Source organism: Staurois parvus, unplaced genomic scaffold (assembly GCF_062004578.1).
Source record: "Staurois parvus isolate SC_StPar_1 unplaced genomic scaffold, SC_StPar_1.0 ptg000694l, whole genome shotgun sequence".
In the NCBI taxonomy this organism is placed as follows: domain Eukaryota; kingdom Metazoa; phylum Chordata; class Amphibia; order Anura; family Ranidae; genus Staurois; species Staurois parvus.
In genome coordinates this window covers 4,785,604-4,804,577 of record NW_028318490.1, presented here as the reverse complement: position 1 = coordinate 4,804,577, position 18,974 = coordinate 4,785,604, and the positions used below count along the sequence as shown (strand labels likewise).

The 18,974-nt window shown below is 43.3% G+C and overlaps 1 protein-coding gene across 1 annotated transcript; it reads left to right on the top strand.

Annotated features, from left to right (window-relative positions):
- The first annotated feature begins 2,827 nt into the window (after nt 1-2,827).
- Nucleotides 2,828-17,234, top strand: LOC149446209 (uncharacterized). The gene is made up of 4 exons (XM_089652855.1): nt 2,828-3,682; nt 12,360-12,498; nt 13,368-13,568; nt 13,690-17,234. Exons 1-4 carry the CDS (start codon nt 3,143-3,145, stop codon nt 14,241-14,243), a joined length of 1,434 nt encoding a protein of 477 aa, XP_089508981.1. The 5' UTR covers nt 2,828-3,142; the 3' UTR covers nt 14,244-17,234.
- Nucleotides 17,235-18,974: the final 1,740 nt, after the last annotated feature.

Here is an 18,974-nt window from a genome sequence, read left to right as displayed (position 1 = left end):
TGTTATAAAATTTTGTAAATAAGTGTTTTTTCTCCTTCACTGATATGCACTATTGAGGATGCAGTGATGGGTACTGATAGGCTGCAGTGATGGGCACTGATGAGGAGGCACTAGTAGGTGGCACTGATGGGCAGTGACAGGCATCACTGATGGGCACTGAAAGGCAGCACTCATATATGGCACTGATAGGCAGCACTGATAGGTGGCACTGATAGGCAGCACTGACTGGCACTGACAGGCGGCACTGACTGGCCCTGTTAGGCGGCACTGACTGGCCCTGTTAGGCGGCACTGACTGGCACTGATAAGTGGCAATGATTGGCATTGATAGGTGGCACTGACTGGCACTGATAGGTGACATTGAAAGGCAGCTCAGATGGGCACTGATATGTGGCATTGATGTGCACTGGTAGGCACTGATATGTGGCATTGATGTGGCACTGATGGGCACTGGCAGGTGGCACTGATGAGCACTGACAGCTGGCATTGATGGGCACTGACAGGTGGAACTGCTGGGGCTACACTGATCATCAGGGCACCCTGATCATCAGTGTACATGTCCCCTCCGAGGAATGCCAATTACTGGCTCTCCTCTCGAGCTGTCAGTAACGATCACTCATTGTGTTAATTCAGGAAAGGAAGGGGTTGGTAAATGTGAGGAGGGAAGCTGGCAGCACTGCGGGTGTGGGGGCACAGCAGGGTGAAATGCATGGTGCACAAGGAGGGTGATGGGTGTGACGGGGGGCAATTACTGGAACGATCCCCTGTATGGCTCTCTCTGCAGCAGCTGAAAGCCAGCTCTCCCCCTCCACCATGATGATCACCCTCCCTGCCTACATCCGTTTCACCCAGCTGCCTGGGCCCCCAGCTGGCTTGGGCCCAGAAGAACTGGTGGTACCCCCTCATCCAAGGTCCTGATGCTAGGTATGTCTGTCTAGGTATGCGTATCCTTTTTCAGCTTATTGATAGACATGTGCATTTTGTTTTATAATGAATCAATGTTTGGACAGAAATTCGATTATACCAAGCTCCGAATGTACATGGTAACAAATGTCAACAAATCCGAAAAAAAGGTATAACAAAATTAACGAATGCAATTGTTTCATTCAGATGACTTCACATGATGCGATAGTAGTTCAGGCTCATGGGGAAATTAATTCAATTGTCAAATTTGTCACAGTCCAGTCAGTTCAGTTCCACATACAATTCTTAGGTTTGAAAAATTAGAGGCTGCAGAATTTTGCATTATTTATTCTGTTGGGTTTCCGAAAAATATTGATTCCTCCTGAATAGTTTTGATACGTGAATATCGAATCCACCCGAAATATCGAAACTGAAAACTAATATTTAGGAATCTTTTGAAAAAACTGCAACATTTTTCCAATCCACCCGAACCAACAAATATACATAACGAATTCCAAAGATATGAAACGAGGATTGAAGATTAGGAAATCCAAAAGCGAATCGGTTCTACATTACGAATATGACAAAAAAAAAATCTTCAATAGACAAATGCATCTGAAATGAAATGGAAGGAAAATGTCCGGCATGTACTTGTCTACTTATCGATCATACTAGGAGATGTAGAGATCGTCCTTTTTAGCAAGGGTTCTCCAAGACCTGGTAATTATTTCAAGGGTTCCTCAGGAGTAAAAGGGTTGAGAAAGGCTGCTGTAGACCATTTCAAACTACACAACGAGAAGAGGAACCAGAACCCCGAACTGGGACATATAGAGGAAGAAGGGACCCCCCCCACCACCTCTGGAGTCAGGGAAAGGGACCACTCACCCCCAACATGGCCAAGCTCTGACACAGGAGCTGCTACACAAGATGACCGGGGCCCCCAGAGTGCTGGAACCACCCCATTGGTGTCCAGGAGGAGAACCAAGGCAGCCTGAGCGGGGGGCGCAGCAGAGGTGAGATCACCTCTATGTCATGGGGAGCGGTGGGTCTCATTCACACCACACGCGTTGGGCTTAGGCCCCATTCACAGTTCGGAATCATGGCCAAAATCGCCTGCAAAACACACGTTTGGGTGCCGTTCTCCTTCAATGGTCACCCGAACGTGATGCGATTCTGCCACGAGTGTCGTACCTCAGGATCGCACGGTAAACTACGCCTTTAAAAATTGCGTGAAGGTTGTTCTCTAAAAAGGAGCGGGAGCTTCTCTTCAGGTGACAAACGCCCTACATGACATGCAGAATTGCATGACAATCACGCTTTATAGAATGCGTTCCCAATGCATTGTTTCCAGTCCTGGCACTTCACACTGCAGAGCCCAGTGAATGATAAAACCCTGAAATAGGTGTCCTGGGGCTTTCCTGAACCCTGAGATGGTACTGTGTTTCTGTTATGTTAATTACCTTTGTTGAAGGTGTGTGAGGTAAATGGAGGAGGTGGGGGGGGGGGGGGGGATGTTATCTGGACACCTGCTACAGCCCCAGGCCAGGTACAAGTGTGGTGACAGAAAACTTTCAGGGACTTTGATATCTGTCAGTATTTTTGTGGTTTTGCTGTTTTCACCAATTCCTATATATATATATATATATGCCCCAGAGATGAACATTGGTGATTTATCGATTAAAAAATATATCATGATAAATGTTGAACCTGCTAGAGCTGAGCAGGGAATGACTCTTCACCTGCTGCCTTGCATTCAGCTCCAGCTCTGTGCATGACAAAAGCCTCCCGCAGGCCGAGTCTGAGGTGAATGTGGCCCCTGAGGGGATGCTTTTTGCTGTGTGGTGAGGGAGAATTGGGGGGCGTGGCGTGGAATCTACAAAGAACCATAGACCTTCCTATCTCCTCACAGACTCCACTAGGACAGGCTGAGGGGCACCATTCTCGCGGGAGTTGTTACTTTCTTTAGTCACAGTGTATGATTTGCTACACTTTGCGGCTCTGAGGAGAGAACTCAGCACAGGTACTGTTACTTCGGAATTCCCCGCCCACCTCCTGACGTCAATGACTTTAAAAAGTCGCGAAGCGTGGACAAAGGGACCGGAGTGTGGAGGTGACCCTCCATCAGGGTGGACGGAGGACTGTGTTGCCCGGGAGCCCCGCACGGCTGGTTGCCAGGACTGAGCAATCCGCTGCCATTGTCTGTGTGCTGGCATCCGGAATGTGATTGTCCGGACTGTGACATGGAGGATCCGATTACCCCGAGCTGTGATTGGCTGGCCGGCCCCCGGTGTGCGTTCCGTGTAGGGGATGACTGGCTAGGCACTGTCTCCCGGACCTCGGACAGGATGGCTCCTCATCACCCTGGCGGCCATGGGTCGGAACGGGCATGGCTCTCCCGCTGGTTGGAGCTCAGCACACAGCGGCTCCGGGAGCTCCATGTGATGAGACGGGAAGCGGAGGAGAGGGTCCGGGGGGTCCTGGAGGACGAGCACCGCACCGCATGGAGGAGAGACAGCATGGGCCGGGCCAGGACCAAACCTAGGAGGAACCAGAACCCCGAACTGGGACATATAGAGGAAGAGGGGAGACCGTGCACCCCCCACCACACCCCCCCACCTCTGGGACCAGGGAAGGGGACCGCTCACCCCCAATATGGCCCAGCTCTGACACAGGGGCTGCTACACAAGATGACCCTCCGGGGGCCCCCAGAGAGCTGGAAGCACCCCATGGGTGTCCAGGAGGAGAACCAAGGCAGCCTGAGCAGGGGGGACGCAGCACAGGTGAGATCACCCCTATGTCATGGGGAATGGCGGGGCTCATTCACACCACACGTGCTGGGCTTAGGCCCCATTCACACGTCGCGATTCAGAATCGTGGCCAAAATCGCCTGCAAAACGCACATTTGGGTGCCGTTCTCCTTCAACGGTCAACCAAATGCGATTCTGCACGAGCGTCGTACCTCAGGATCGCACGGCAAACCACGCCTTTAAAAATTGCGTGAAGGTTGTTGTCTAAAAAGGAGCGGGAGCTTCTCTTCAGGTGACAAACGCCCTACATGACACGCAGAATCGCATGACAATCACGCTTTGTAGAACGCGGTCCCAATGCATTGTTTCCAGTCCTGGCACTTTGCACCGCAGTGAATGATAAAAGTGCGTCAGGCAGTGCTTGTATAATGGTGCAACGCAATCCACCACATCGCACGCACTGCCACCAATACAACTGAAGGGCATGGGACTTTTCTGAAAAAGAAAAGGGGGGGGGGTTCTAGTATATTGTGCAGTTCACAGCGCAGTGTGCACCACTCCTTTGCAATACATTGGGGTTGATTTACTAAAGGCAAATAGGCTGTGCACTTTGCAAGTGCAATTACTCCAGAGTCAAGGAGGGGAAGCTCTGCTGACGTCCATCATCCATACACGTGCAATGCTCTTTTTCAAAACATTTTCCTTGCATGTGATTTGGTATCTTTTTCAAAGTGAAGCATCACCTCATTTACTAAGCTCTGGAGCCACTGCACTTGCAAAGTGCACAGTCTATTTTCCTTTAGTAAATCAACCCCAATGTATTGCAAAGGAGTGGTGCACACTGCGCTGTGAACTGCACAATAGTCACAAGTTTTTGTTTGTTTGCTTTGCCTTCGGTGTCCCCTTTGAGAGATACAGTCCAGTTAGGTACAACAGAAAGTGAGATGTAATATCTCTTAAAGAAGAATTCCAGGAAAATGTTTTTTTCCCATGCAGTGGGACTGTGCTGCACTGCATGGGTCAACTGCTCATTTTTATGAGGAGAGTGAATCTGCCAATCCTCCCAGCGCAAGACTGGTCCGTGACGCTTCTGCCATTCTAGTGGTTTTGTGAATGGACTGTTCCTGATACATCACACCTATAGACTGCCTCTGGACGTGAGGATGGCAGGAACAGTCCACCATTGGACATGGGGAACTGCTGTTTTCCGGGGGATTGAAGGATTGGGTAATTATATCTTGTGGGGGGGGGCTAGACAAAATGAGCAGTTAACCCATGCAGTGTGGACACAACCACACCGCAGGTGACTAATGCCGGCCATAGACAGAAAATCGTCCGAAAAATCGGCCGATTTTCGCACTGTTAGTGGGTTAATTGGTCGGGCGTTTTTTGTTTTTTTTTGCCCAGTTTTTTTATCGGTCATGTTGGGAGATTCACGGACGATTCTGACAATCGGACGATTTTCCAGGCAATGATGGGCAAATCGGCCGATCATTTTACTGATAAAAAATCCACGCATGAGCCGTAACCTGCAAGGGACAGAAGTTATGGAGTGAACTTTAGGATTTAGTTGGCCGATTTTTTTTTTTTTTATCGTTGGTGGCAACGTCGGCCGACGAACAACCTATTTTTCGTTTTTTTTTCTTTTTTCAAAAAATCGGCTGATGTTCGACCCATCAAAAATTGGCCGATGTTCGACCCATCAATGGCCTGCATAGAAAAAAAAAAACCTTTTCATGGCGTTCTGCTTTAAGTGAGGTAAATCCCCTCTTCGATGGTTGTCACAGGAACAAGTGTCCCCATTGGAAAACTTCCCCTTTTTTCCTGTTCTGATGACACTGCAGAAATGTAGGATTTTTCCCTGACCACAGTCCCCATAATATTGGCTATCAGGACAAAGAAAGAAGATGAATCTCTCTAGTAGGGACATGGATAGCAGAGGATGCACTACATGCACTTTTCTTTTTTTTTCTCAATACAATGCACCACATAATGCATAGGAGGCAGGTCAGTTGAGGTGGCATTCAGAATGAATAGCACCACAGTGCACCAATGGGTAAAGTGTTTGCTGCCATGTGTTGTGATAACAGGCACAGCAACACAAGCAATGCCATAGGTCTGGCTTAAACGTTTATAAAGTGGAGTGTTTTGCCATAGGAGGTTACACTCTCTTCCAGGGTGGATTTGATTTAAATCCTAGTTTTCTACATAGACTAATTCTTGCTGGTATAACTTTAATATGCAAGTAGATGAAGATTTTTAGAATAACTTTTGATATTAGTTTTTTTTATCCCCAGTTTAATAGGTTAATCATTCATATTTGGACAACTTTTCTGTTGTACTTAGGAAGGAGAAAAATAATCATTACCTTAATAATAATTTAAATAGATTTATTCAACTGAAACAATAACATTCCAGCATATGTGATTTGCTTAAACAAACATCCATGTTTGTTAACTAATTTGGCTAAACAAAATATATATATTTTAAGAAACTTAGACTGTCAGCCCCTTCCTCCTCACACTTAGTTTCACTTTCTTCTTGTGCAGATCTATTCCACTCCAAACAATCAGAAAAATATTGTTTCTATTCTATTCACTGAACTTCTTGAAATTTAGCACTGAAGGGGTTGATTCTGTATTCATAGGTTTGTAGAAGTTAGGATTAAGGTCTTTTTCTTAACTCTGTTCATGTTATAACATTTTTGCTGTGAAGAAGAGGCATGTGATCTCCGCTGAGTCAAATTCAGTTTTGAGAACTGCAAAAGTAAACCAACATCTGTGATAATATCTTGTAGGCAGAGAAACTGCCCAATAATCTTACAAAAACCTCTGGAAGAGCATGACATTGTGAATGGATTCATGGAATTTATTTACCAACAAAATTAAACATATACAGCCTTATTCTACATAATTAAAAAACTGATCTTTATTTCATGATGGAATAACCTTTGGATGGTAATATATTTTCCTCAAAAAGCATTTTATTCAAAAAAATCCGATTTAAATAAAAAAAATCCGATTTAAATAAAAAAAATCAGATTTAAATAAAAAAAATCTGATTTTGTAAAAAAAATCATTGATTTTTATCCACCCTGCTCTCTTCTATGTTGAGTACACAGTAGCAGAGGTACACAGGAAATGTCTTTATCCCTCAATGCACAATCAGATGGTAGATATGCAGCTGTACCTCTGTTTAAATACAAGGTGTGTGTTTGTGTAAGGTGTGTTTTAGGGTATCTGTTGTCTGATTGCAGGGCAAAGTCTTCCACCACGCTGGAGAAATAGGCTGTCAGTAATATTTAAGTGTTGCTAAAGATATAAATGACAGCCTACAGAATATCTAGCAATGGCAGGGTTATATCAGGATACTCTCAGGGACGACCATATCACTTTTATTATGAATAATACTTTGCTGTATTCTGCTACCAGTCAGAAGGTTTAGGTGGATGAGATCCATTGTTAGGGCAAAAAGAGGAAATACAAATGAAAAAGGGAATTGATGTTGTTTACCAGTGTGCCATATCAGAGGTGTGCTTCAGGTCTGCAATCAAAACTTCAGGTTGCATTCACACCTGTGCGTTTTTGCTGCATGTTTCAGAAATGTGCTGCAATTGCTGGTCACACTTGTGACACCTTTAATTAAGTGTTCTTGCATGGCAAGACCACTGACTGTTATCTCACATATATATTCTTATTATTATAGCCAAATTTACCACCCTAACTCCTCCCACTGTTTTTATATTACATAGACAGTAATATACCGAAACCTGCGACTTGTTTCCGATTGGTGTGCTAATACTTTGTGGAACGTTTCGCCGAATGGTTCACAAAATATCGGCGTTTTTGTGGTGAAATGTTTCCCATAGGAATGAATGGCGGAATGTTCAAAAGTGTGAGCTGAAAAATCAGGACATGATTTCTAAACTGCCATCACTCCCTCATTTGCAAGCCCACCTACACAAATCTTATATCAAAACGTTCAGCAATCCCTGCTGCCACTAAAAATGTCCACTGCTAAGCCATAGTCCTGATATTTTTCACAATATGACCATTTGTTTGCAACTCACGCCACCCATTGACATTCATTGAAACTCCACTCTAGCCACCTCAAATTTGAAGGGCAATTTCTAAACTGCGACTGTGCCTTCATTTTTAATATTTCAGAGACATACTATGCATATAAATGTAGGTCTGGATCTTGTGATTCTCACAATATAAAGCTCTTCGGTGTAGAATTTATAATTTTTAAACTACAACCGTTTGAAGATGGCAACCGCCAGTGAAGTGCGCAAGTTGGAGCAGTTTGTTTTTAACCGCTCTTCTCTGCCCTTGCTGTAGAGTGAGTTGCCATAGGAACCCAGGTGTGTGAGCAGGCAGCAGAGTGACAAAAGATAGAGTGTGAGTTGTAGACTACTGGGGGAGGCAAGAACACTTCACACAATTTCCCCAGAAATTGTAGCTTTTCTAGTTGTTAATGACACCTCAAGTGTTTTGTCATGCAACAAATGCGACAAAAAACCCACTGAAAGAACACCCAACCAGAGCTACTTTGGGGTATTTATTGCACATAGGGCAGCTCATTCAAGTGAATAAGCAGCCTTGGGCGCAACTCGCATTAATGTGTGAAAAATTTGCAAAAAGCACTATGCTCAGGTGTGAATGGAGCAGTGTCCTGCATGATTTTTCACTCTTTGACTGTCCTTCAACAATTCACATGGGAAATCTCATTGTCTAAGGGGGCCATTCACACCCAAGTATTGTGGTTTTGTGTAACTTAGAAGAAGGTGCAGGCATTTCTTGTGGTGAAACATAGCGCACTTTGGCCCCATAGACTTTAATAGGAGTGCATCAAAAACGCACACCCAGAAAATGCAGAAGCACAAATGTGAACATAGAATTTTTGTTTCATAAATCTCAAAGATTTTCACGTGTGAGATTTTCAGGTGAGGTTCACACTTGAGCTGGAGCTTCTTCAAGAGTTTTGAAGTGTTTCTGTTTATGTACTTCTGTCCACATGTTTTTCATGTTTTGAGCATTTTTTTTAGCTAACTGAAAGCTATTTACAAGAGAGAAAAATAATGCAAAGCATGCACATTATACGTGCTTCCAGGAGTCTTTCTGGCACTCCCATTTAAATCTATAGGGACAAAAAAATGCACAACTCTGCAATAAGAGAAGGTCATATAATTTTTAGAACAATTGAATATAAAAGGAGTCTATATGTTGAGTGTTGAAATGCTTCAGGAAATGCGTTTCAAATGGCTCAGGTGTGAACTGTGCCTCAAAATTGGCAACAGAAACACAGTACTAGGTATTAATAATAATGTGATGTAAGGCTAGGTTCACACTTCAGGCTGGTTACGGGTACGGGAATCACACCTATTCTAGCACTCGCAACCACATCGCATTGCTCTTTCGAGATGCAAGGGGCTGCCATTCATTCTGAATGGCACCCCCATGCATCTCAGCCCGCAGCGCATTTGCGGGTGAGGGAAATGCCGGGAAACTGCATGGTCAGAGACCTAGTGGTTTCCCTGCAGACACATTTTAAAAAAAGAGCATGCACCTTGTTTATGTGCAATGTGGGCACAGCAGCCCATTCAAGTGAATGGGCTGCTGTGCCCAAGAAAACGCAGGCCACACAGTCTGCAATAGTGTAAACCAGGCCTAAATCATGGCTGCTTTTAAAAATATCCTTTTTGTTTTTTTATTTTTTTATAGATTTGTAGGATGCATATGAGACAATTCTATGTGTGTAACTATTCCATATTTTCTGAAATGGTAACATAATACTCTTATACATCGAGGCATTCACATCAGAAGGTGAACAATTAGGTGAATGGCAAAGTTCACATTTTTCTTTGTTGAAATCATGAGCTACTTTTCCAAAGTGACTAATGTCAACAGAAACAAAGTATTTATTAGACTTCATTTTACTGGGAGAGCGCCATCAAGTGGATAGTCTGCCCAACTACTTGCAGCTATACTAACTCTTGCAGCTATAAACAGTATTTCAGCTAACAAGCAGCAGCACTGAAACCTGCCAAGTAGAAAAAACAAAAATAAAACTGTAAGGCTTCATTTACACGGCTGCAGAGGGCCATACGCCATCAAGAACAAATTTCTGTGTCCATGAGTTGTAGGTGATTGCGTACAGCTGCTGCCTGCAGCCTGTGCAAAGGCTGGCAGACAATATGGCTGTACTCATATAAGTGCACATCTGAGTGGTTATATGTGGATATTATTATTATACAGGATTTATATACGCCAACAGTTTGCTCAGCGCTTTACAATATAACGGGAGACAATACAGCAACAGTACAGTTCAATACAAGAGGGTTAGGAGGGCCCTGCTCCTCGGATAGGGATGGATCAGCATCCTTTGATGCAAAACAGGTTTGCATCCTAGGCTGCTCATCTGTCCCTGTATACATGTAACCACTCAGATGTGTAATAATAAAGTAAAGACCAAAATATTTTTCTATTTTAGATTTAATACAGTGGTGGGAAGACAGTCAGTTTTTGCTGTCTGTACCCCGTTGGCGCTCTCTAATTTTCCTAACATCACTGAGAATAAAAGTCAGAGTAGATGCCAACATTTTCAGTTGTCACCAGAACAGGAAACGTGGGGAAATATTCCAATGTAGACACTTGGTCCTGAGACAACTGTCCACATGGGGTTTTGCTCAGATTGGAAAGATAGCCTCTCACTTCCCGATGAATCTACAGGACAGAAAGTGAAGGGAAACCATCCCAATGAAACACAGATGGTAAAAACTGCAGCTTTAACCTCTCCCACTCTATCCAAAATGTAAAAAAGAAAAAAATGTTTTGGCATTAGACATAATGTAATAGTACAATTTTAACCATATGTTTTCTTTAGTGTAATTTGTTTATAGAATGCCATATTCTGTACATAGAATGCTGATCTACTATAATTTACACAGCAGCTTAGGCAAGACGCACAAACACAGAGAAAAATTGGGTTGTCCTGGCTGACTTAAGAATACTCATTGCCTGGCTGTCTCTGGTTTCAATACTTGTCATTGACCTTGAGAAGTATGCAGATTAGAACACCAGAGTGAAGTCGAAACTCCTGGTCCACATACTTGTTCCAGGTAATAAAACACATTTAAAGAAAAAAAAAAAGGAAACTGCAAGTAAGCACTTAAAGTACTTGATTTTCATGATCTCTTTAATGAGCCGTGAGGCTGAATATATGCCAATATCACATTTTAAAGCCTAACACCAGGAGTTAAACACACTCTACTTTTTGTAGTGCACCCCAAGCACTGCAACGGTTAAATCTCATTATGTTTTAGAGGTACAGGAACGGGTTGTATTACTTACCTGTACTCCCCACTCCAGGCACTCTCCCTGTACTCCCCACTCCAGGCACTCTCCCTGTACTCCCCACTCCAGGCACGCTCCCTGTACTCCCTACTCCAGGCGCTCTCCCTGTACTCCCCACTCCAGGCACTCTCCCTGTACTCCCCACTCCAGGCACTCTCCCTGTACTCCCCACTCCAGGCACTCTCCCTGTACTCCCCACTCCAGGCACTCTCCCTGTACTCCCCACTCCAGGCACTCTCCCTGTACTCCCCACTCCAGGCACTCTCCCTGTACTCCCCACTCCAGGCACGCTCCCTGTACTCCCTACTCCAGGCACTCTCCCTGTACTCCCCACTCCAGGCACTCTCCCTGTACTCCCCACTCCAGGCGCTCTCCCTGTACTCCCCACTCCAGGCACTCTCCCTGTACTCCCCACTCCAGGCACTCTCCCTGTACTCCCCACTCCAGGCACTCTCCCTGTACTCCCCACTCCAGGCACTCTCCCTGTACTCCCCACTCCAGGCACTCTCCCTGTACTCCCCACTCCAGGCACTCTCCCTGTACTCCCCACTCCAGGCGCTCTCCCTGTACTCCCCACTCCAGGCGCTCTCCCTGTACTCCCCACTCCAGGCACTCTCCCTGTACTCCCCACTCCAGGCACTCTCCCTGTACTCCCCACTCCAGGCACTCTCCCTGTACTCCCCACTCCAGGCACTCTCCCTGTACTCCCCACTCCAGGCACTCTCCCTGTACTCCCTACTCCAGGCACGCTCCCTGTACTCCCCACTCCAGGCACTCTCCCTGTACTCCCCACTCCAGGCACTCTCCCTGTACTCCCCACTCCAGGCACTCTCCCTGTACTCCCCACTCCAGGCACTCTCCCTTTCTCCTGGAACTGCCATTCTCAGCCAGTGTTCCTACAGAGATTGCTTGAGGTTCCTTGAGCTGTGGCTAATTTACCTCCCATCTGATGTGGCTTTTTTAGATCCAGGTCCACCTCCACTGGGCAGAGCCAGTAGCATGATACAAATTATCTTTAAGACTTTCTGTAATGTTGAAATTCTAACTACTGCTGTAACGGGGACATTCTTCCCACTAACCACCAAGTAAGGGACATTTTCCTAATGACCCTCAATGGACTAATCCTAGCAGGGGTTCCTCGAGATGTGAAAGTGATTTAATGGGTTCCTCTGGGGTAAAAGGTTGAGAGGCTGCCCTAGAAGCTGAGGTCTCTTGGTGGTCATTCAGCACCATCACATACAATGCAGGGCTATTAACCCCTTTTTATTAATATTGTATACAGTTAATAGCTCAATGTTGCCTTATTTCTAGGTTTGGTGAATTTTAACCATTTTCTTTGTTTTTTGTCTTTTTAGTCACCGGAACCTTATTTTCTGCATAGAATGGGGTCTGGATGCTTGGCACCTCGTCTCAGGCTTGGGAGTTCTGGAGTGACCAGTGATCTCTTGTTTACGAGAAGATTCAGCGGGAATTGTCTGTCGACTCACAGCTCAGGTACAGTAGAAATCTGCATGTGACCCACATATACACACATATATATATATACATTATAACAGATGAAAAATAGATGCAAACTGCAAAGTGTTTCATTCCAGCATGGTGTGCCTTTTAAAGGCTGATCCAATTTGTTGCGCCTACATCTGCCTGGAAAGCTCTTGGATTTGGACATTTTAACATGTGCTTTTACAAGATGAGGTTATAATAATATAATAAAGGATAAGCTCTTCATTGGAACATGTTACATGTTCTCTCCATTTTTAAGGGGGAACATGTAACATGTTCCAGCATCTGCAGCCTCTTCCCTCTGATCTCCCCATGACAGTGGGCGGGGGATCTTGTCATCCACCCACTGTCACAATTTGAAAATAATGCAGCCGTGCGGGACTCTGCCCACACAGCCACTTCATTCATTCACAGTTTCCTGTGAATGAATGCCTACAAGTACTGTAAGCCATTGTGGCTGACAGCTTGTAGTTTTCAGTTAACTCTCAGAGAGCAGATGAGCGCTACCAAAGTCCATTGAGCTTTCTGTATTCAGATAACTGCCTTTCTGTTCGAGGTACGGGCAGACAGCTATGCTGAGTCTACAGGAGCCTGACATTGCACCTGTGATGTGTTGATTATGGGTGCAATGCTCTGCAGGATCCTTAGAAAACAATGTGTATTTATTATTTGTTTTCAAACTGTGAACCTATCCCTTAATATTAATGCCTCATAATAGAATAATGCACATATATACAACTGGAGCAATTCAGTATTTTTCTTGTTTAAGTCTATTATTTTATGTGTCTTTGTACTGGGAGTATCCAACTATTTTAGTTCACAGAATATACAGAATACAGTATTTGTTTTCTCCCCTGCAGGTTTCTATGAAAACAGTGATTTGGACTCCATCTCGTCTTCTTGCTCCTCCCTTTGCAGTGATTCCTCCTGTCACACATCCTTCTCTATGATGTCACCACACCAAAGCTCAGTGATGAGACCAAGGTCCATAGACTATACTAATGAACGCAGGAAAGAACTGCAGAATGGAAGGGCGCAACCTAGAAGACCCATATCAGCAGGTAAAAAAAAAGACTTCATAGAGCCATGTGTTCTGTCTTCATGTATTAAGTCACAAATAGGATACAATGTCACTGCATGAGATGTAGCTGTACATAACACTTTATTATTTACTTCCTACAGGGGCACTGGAAGGCATTTCTGTCTTTTCCATTTCCACTTCCCGGTGTGACATCACTCAATATAATGACAGGACTACTTGTGACAACACATATTCTTCAACTCCACCACTCTGTGCTATTCAGCAGCACCGCAAAGCCCTGCGATATATTTGCAAGCTGGCACTCAAATACCGCTGTAAGCCAGGAGTGAGCAATCCTATCCCAGACCTCGGGCCACCAACTCCTCGAACTCCAGCATCTGTTTCTCTTTATTCTGAACGCTATAACAGCTGCCCCCCTTCACCTCAAACCAACTCCCTCTCGTCCAGCTTAGGAGACATACGTAAAACCCCCAAAGGCTCATGGGGGCGTTTCTTTAGTCGTGTCATGCTGAAGAAGGACTCAAGGATTGCAGCTTCAGAGCTAAATCTTCAACACTGTATCAACAGTCCACAAAACAGCCCACGGAGTCCATCCCTAGCAGACGGTCAGCTTGTGAGGGCAAAATCCTTCCGTGATTTGTTATCTGTTAACCCATTTAAGAAAAACAAGAGGGGGCTGAGCAAAGTTTGGTAGCAAAATTTCAGTAAAATGAAGACTAAAAATCCACTTCACAACATCAGTAATCATGACAAGTAGATTTTCTTCTTCTTGGAACTCGATTGAAATATATATATTATAAACAAGACTTGTATATTCTGATGAAAGAAAATGATTACTGAAAAATATATGTAGTATGCCAGTGGTGACATCCTTTAGAAAAGGGCTAATTGCCTGGCTGTAATGCTGATCCTTTGCCTTCATTGATTTCCAGGTCACTGGTTTTGAATGAATATCAATCAGTCCTGATTTACCTTCCTAATTGTGAAAAGCAGGCATGGCAGTCAGATAATTAGCTTTTTCTGAAAGGGGTCAATGGTGCCTATAATATCTCTTTGGTGGCAGTTTTACTTTACAAAAATATCTAAAGCGGACTCCAGTCCAAACATAATTTGTAAACGTAATAACCATTTACCTTTGTTTTTGGATGCATGGTTTAGAAGAAAAGGTAGTGCTGCAAAATCTTTTGGGCCCGTAGTAGAAAGTAAACCTTCTTTGTGCACAACAAATTAGCCATTACACAAAATGTGTTTCCATCCAACAGACACAATACTGGAACTCGCAAGTAAAATTAAAAGGAATTCTGAGTGTTTATGGGATGATGATAACTGATCTGCCAAGTACTGCCATCTTTTTCATGTTACGTTTTGTGTTTCTTAAAACTCCATTTTTATGTTTAATATCTTCTATGGTACAACACTTCAGATTTTAGGAATATTCTGCTCCCTTTTGTTCTACCTTTGGCAATTTTTTATTTCTGAATGTTACACTTCATGTTCTATTACCTTATGCAGCAGAAAAGTGACTGACATCAAAACTGTTAAGGCAGAAGCTGTTTTAAAGGGTCAGTCCACCCAAAACTGATGTCAGTTTTTTTGTAGATGTTGGAAGTTAAATCAACTGAAATTGTCTTGTAAAATTCAGGGAGTCTCTTAGTAGCATGGATTCCTGGGTCTGCCCAACTGCTGTGGCCATAATGAGTAGTTTCATACGCCTTCTATTGGGATTTTATATTTTTATATATTAAATGGAGGGTTTATTGTTTTTATATTATTGAGAATTTAAGAGGAGATGCTGGAATGTGCAAAGGCAGGCATATACATCCAACACTCCCAGCTGGACACAACAACAGGGTCATTAATCAGAGCAGGGAGAGTTCCATGTTGGAGTACTCCAAACATAATAAGTTCTCAGGCCACTGTGCTTCCCAAATGTTCATCTATCACTTTTTGTTGGTTTTACACTTACAGACAAGTAAGGAAAATAGGGACAGAAGCCTTATCAAACACTTCCTCATATTGGTCACATGACTGAGGACCATCGGTGGTGGTGATCACAGCAGCTATTTAAATGTTTTTTTTTTTTCATAATACTTGCCAGGCATTTTGCTGCATTTTATTTCCAATGTAACCAAAGGCAAGAGGAAATAACTTTTTATCTATAGACCCTTATCGTACTGATTGTAATGTAAAAAAAAAAGTCCTGCATACTGCATTTTTAGTCTGCTGAATTTCAGCATCAAAAAGAGTTAAACGATGATTTACACGCGCACAGGGGCATACAGCCATTCATTTTTATGGCTGGCTATACACTCCATCTGCATCCCCCTTTGCTGCTGGAAAATACTGGTAATTGTACATTAGGCATATTTTGGTCCAGCTCTTTGCAAAAAATATATAATATAAATATATCTCATGTGATATATTTGTAACACAAAGAACAGAACTTTAGAGTGGTCAGTACACTGGACTATACCAGATATATTTGAACCCAACCTGACCTGTTTTTTGAAGGGGCATGCTTCAGCAACTTTATCTATTCCTGTGCTGCTCTGGCAGCCATGATACGCCGCCTGATATAAACTTACATTTTCTGGATGAGTAACTTAGTAGTGCAAGAAAGATATGGATGGAGCCTGGACTACCTTAAAGGCGCATTTACACCATGCCGGTCAGCCACAGTGCATTAAATGCAAGCACAGTAACACTCATAGGGGGTGGTGTACTAAAACTGAAGAGTGCAAAATCTGGTGCAGCTCTGCATAAGTCCTCATGCACACTTGACGTTTTTACAGCTGCTGTTTTTGGCTTTTGATGTTTATTTTCTACAGCCAGTAAACCCCCTAGCATGTTATCTTATGTGTCTATGCACATAGACTGTAATCAACGTTTTTTGGCTGGAAAAACCCCCCAGAACTATTGGGTTTCTAGAGGAGTTTTTTTAGCTGTAAAAACACTCACGTGGCAAAACACGGTAAACTGCCGCAAACCGGTGTTTTTGGACTTTTTTTTTTACAAATGCAAAAACACTAAACAAAAGCTGAAAAACTTGCATTTTTAATGTGACTTTACACAGCTAACGTTACCAGTGTTATCAAAATGCCCCGTGTGCATGGAGCCTTCAAACCAATCAGCTTCAAAGTTCGTTTTTTTTATTTTTTGTTAACGCTTAGTTGAACAAGCTGAAGTTAGAAGGTGATTGGCTACCATGCACAGGTGCACCAGATTCTGAGTGCATTGGTTTTAGTAAATCTCTTCCATTGTGTTAAGTGTTAATATGCATTGAATTTGGACAAGCCACTCATTTTGAACTCACTACAGCAAAAACTTGTATCATAGTTAATTATAGCAAACTGGTGTAAATGGGCCCTAAAGAAACAAAAAACAAACAGGTCAGTCATGAAAGCCTCCGTATTTCTCTTCCTGACAGATTCCCTTTTAATGTATAATGTTTACAAAAGTCAAATGGGATACAAAATGGAACAGATAGCTGTGCGATAAATACAAAAAAATAAGTTGATCAAAAGACCTTATAAGTATATTATTCCTAAATCATGGACCACAAATTCTATTTTTCTAGTTAATGCCTTACAATTGCTGTTCTCTATGTATATATATATATTTCTTTGTATTCTTTCCTTGTATTTGCAGAAAAATAATAAAAAAAGTGCTCTTTTTAAAATTTCAAGGGGATTTGTTATTTACAGTGTATCTATACCTACATTTTCAAGCAAATCATTCTAGATGAACCTAACAGCAAGATGTAAAAACAAACACCTTGGGGAGAATTACTAAACCCAGAGGATGCAAAATCTGGTACAGTTCTGCATAGAAACCAAACGGCTTCTAACACCAGCTTGTTCAGTTAGGCTTTGGCAATAAAACCTGGAAGCTGATTGGGTAAGATTTTGCACCCTCCAGTAGTAGTGAATAACCCCGCTAGTTTCTTATGGTGACAACGCTTACCTAATTGAGCTGCAGCGTTGTCACCTTTTGAGTGTGTACCCTAACACATTCAGCTGTTTGTCATCACAGTAAATACAAATTTTGTGTCTAAATGGGATCACGCACAAGTCCACAGGACGTTCTTACAAAGACTGCAGTATGTAGGAGGGGGGAAAAAAGTTAAATTAGAAATAACAAAATAATATTGTGATTCTACTTCACTTATAATGCAATATAAAATTAAATATTCTTATTGTGAATCTAGTTCTGCATTAAAGTGGAACTACGCTGCATCTGAGCACCACAAACCAAAAATGCTTTTTCATTCATTTTTAATACTCAAATCAAATTCCCTCATCCTTTTCATGTCTCCATGCTTTATATTGCTGAGAAATCGAAAAAACCTCTCTAGCATTTCTAGCCAGGGCCATCTTAAGTTAGGGCAGATGATTCATGTAACATTTCCTGGAATCCATCTGCCATTAGCTCAGGCACAAGAATGTGCTTAGCTGAGAAAGCCCCTCGTCTTCTCCCATAAATGCTCCCATGTCTAAGCCTGAAACCAGGAAGAAACTGAAGAAATGCAAAAAGAAAAAAAGTTTAAAACAAGTAAGTATAATATACCTTCCTATCTATTTACTAATGCTATAAGGATTACATATAGTCAATGTTGATTGAGAGAGTGAAGTTCCACTTTAATCCCAGCTACTCAGGATTCACATCCTGCTGTGTGATTACATGGAAAGGATCACTGCTGCTTCCAACTCACCTGCAGAGCCACCTGCTGGTGACTCTGAGACTCCAGTTACAAGAGCAGTTATCAGTGTTAGGGCTCGTTCACACTAGGCTGTTTTGCCAACGCTTGCCAAACGCCCCTATAGCTTTTGGCAAGCGTTGGTCCGGCGTTTGCGGAGCGTTATTAACGCTCGGCAAACGCTCCGCAAACGCCGCATGCGCGGTTTAGCTGCGGTTGCTAGGCGTTTGCCGAGCGTTAATAACGCCCCACAAACGCCTCTAATGCAGTTTGAGTGGTGTTACCGCTCCGCAAACGCCCCGCAACCGCACCGCAAACGCCGGCCGGGCGTTTGCGGAGCGGCACCATAGACGAGAATAGGAGGCTTCAAAGCCTCCTGACTCGTCCAGAGGCGTCCGTTTTGCCGCGACGCGACGCAAACGCTCCCGTTAGAACAGCACCATGTGCTGTAATGTGCAGAATTGGCAGAGGCGTTTGGGAAGCGGTAAAAACGCTTACCAAACGCCTCTCTGCCGCCTGCACACAACGCTACTGTGAACGTAGCCTTAATGTTGCTGCTTAGACCAGCTTCAGTACGTTAAAGTGATTGTAAAACCTCACCTTATAAGACAACCCATTCAGTTTAAAAAATAAATGAAAGTCAAAATATTTGTGTAGCGATATAAAAACATTATAAATACAAGTTTTTACTTTATTTCTAAGTGATTGCATTCCCTCTGTTCTCAGCTG

What these genes read in the sequence shown, in the direction of transcription:
- LOC149446209 (XM_089652855.1), top strand. Translation starts at nt 3,143, where the DNA reads ATGGAGGATCCGATTACCCCGAGCTGTGATTGGCTGGCCGGCCCCCGG. An exon ending in GCAGGGGGGACGCAGCACAG is followed by an intron (nt 3,683 to 12,359) that starts GTGAGATCACCC and finishes TTGTCTTTTTAG; the next exon opens with TCACCGGAACCTTATTTTCT. An exon ending in TAGAAGACCCATATCAGCAG is followed by an intron (nt 13,569 to 13,689) that starts GTAAAAAAAAAG and finishes TACTTCCTACAG; the next exon opens with GGGCACTGGAAGGCATTTCT.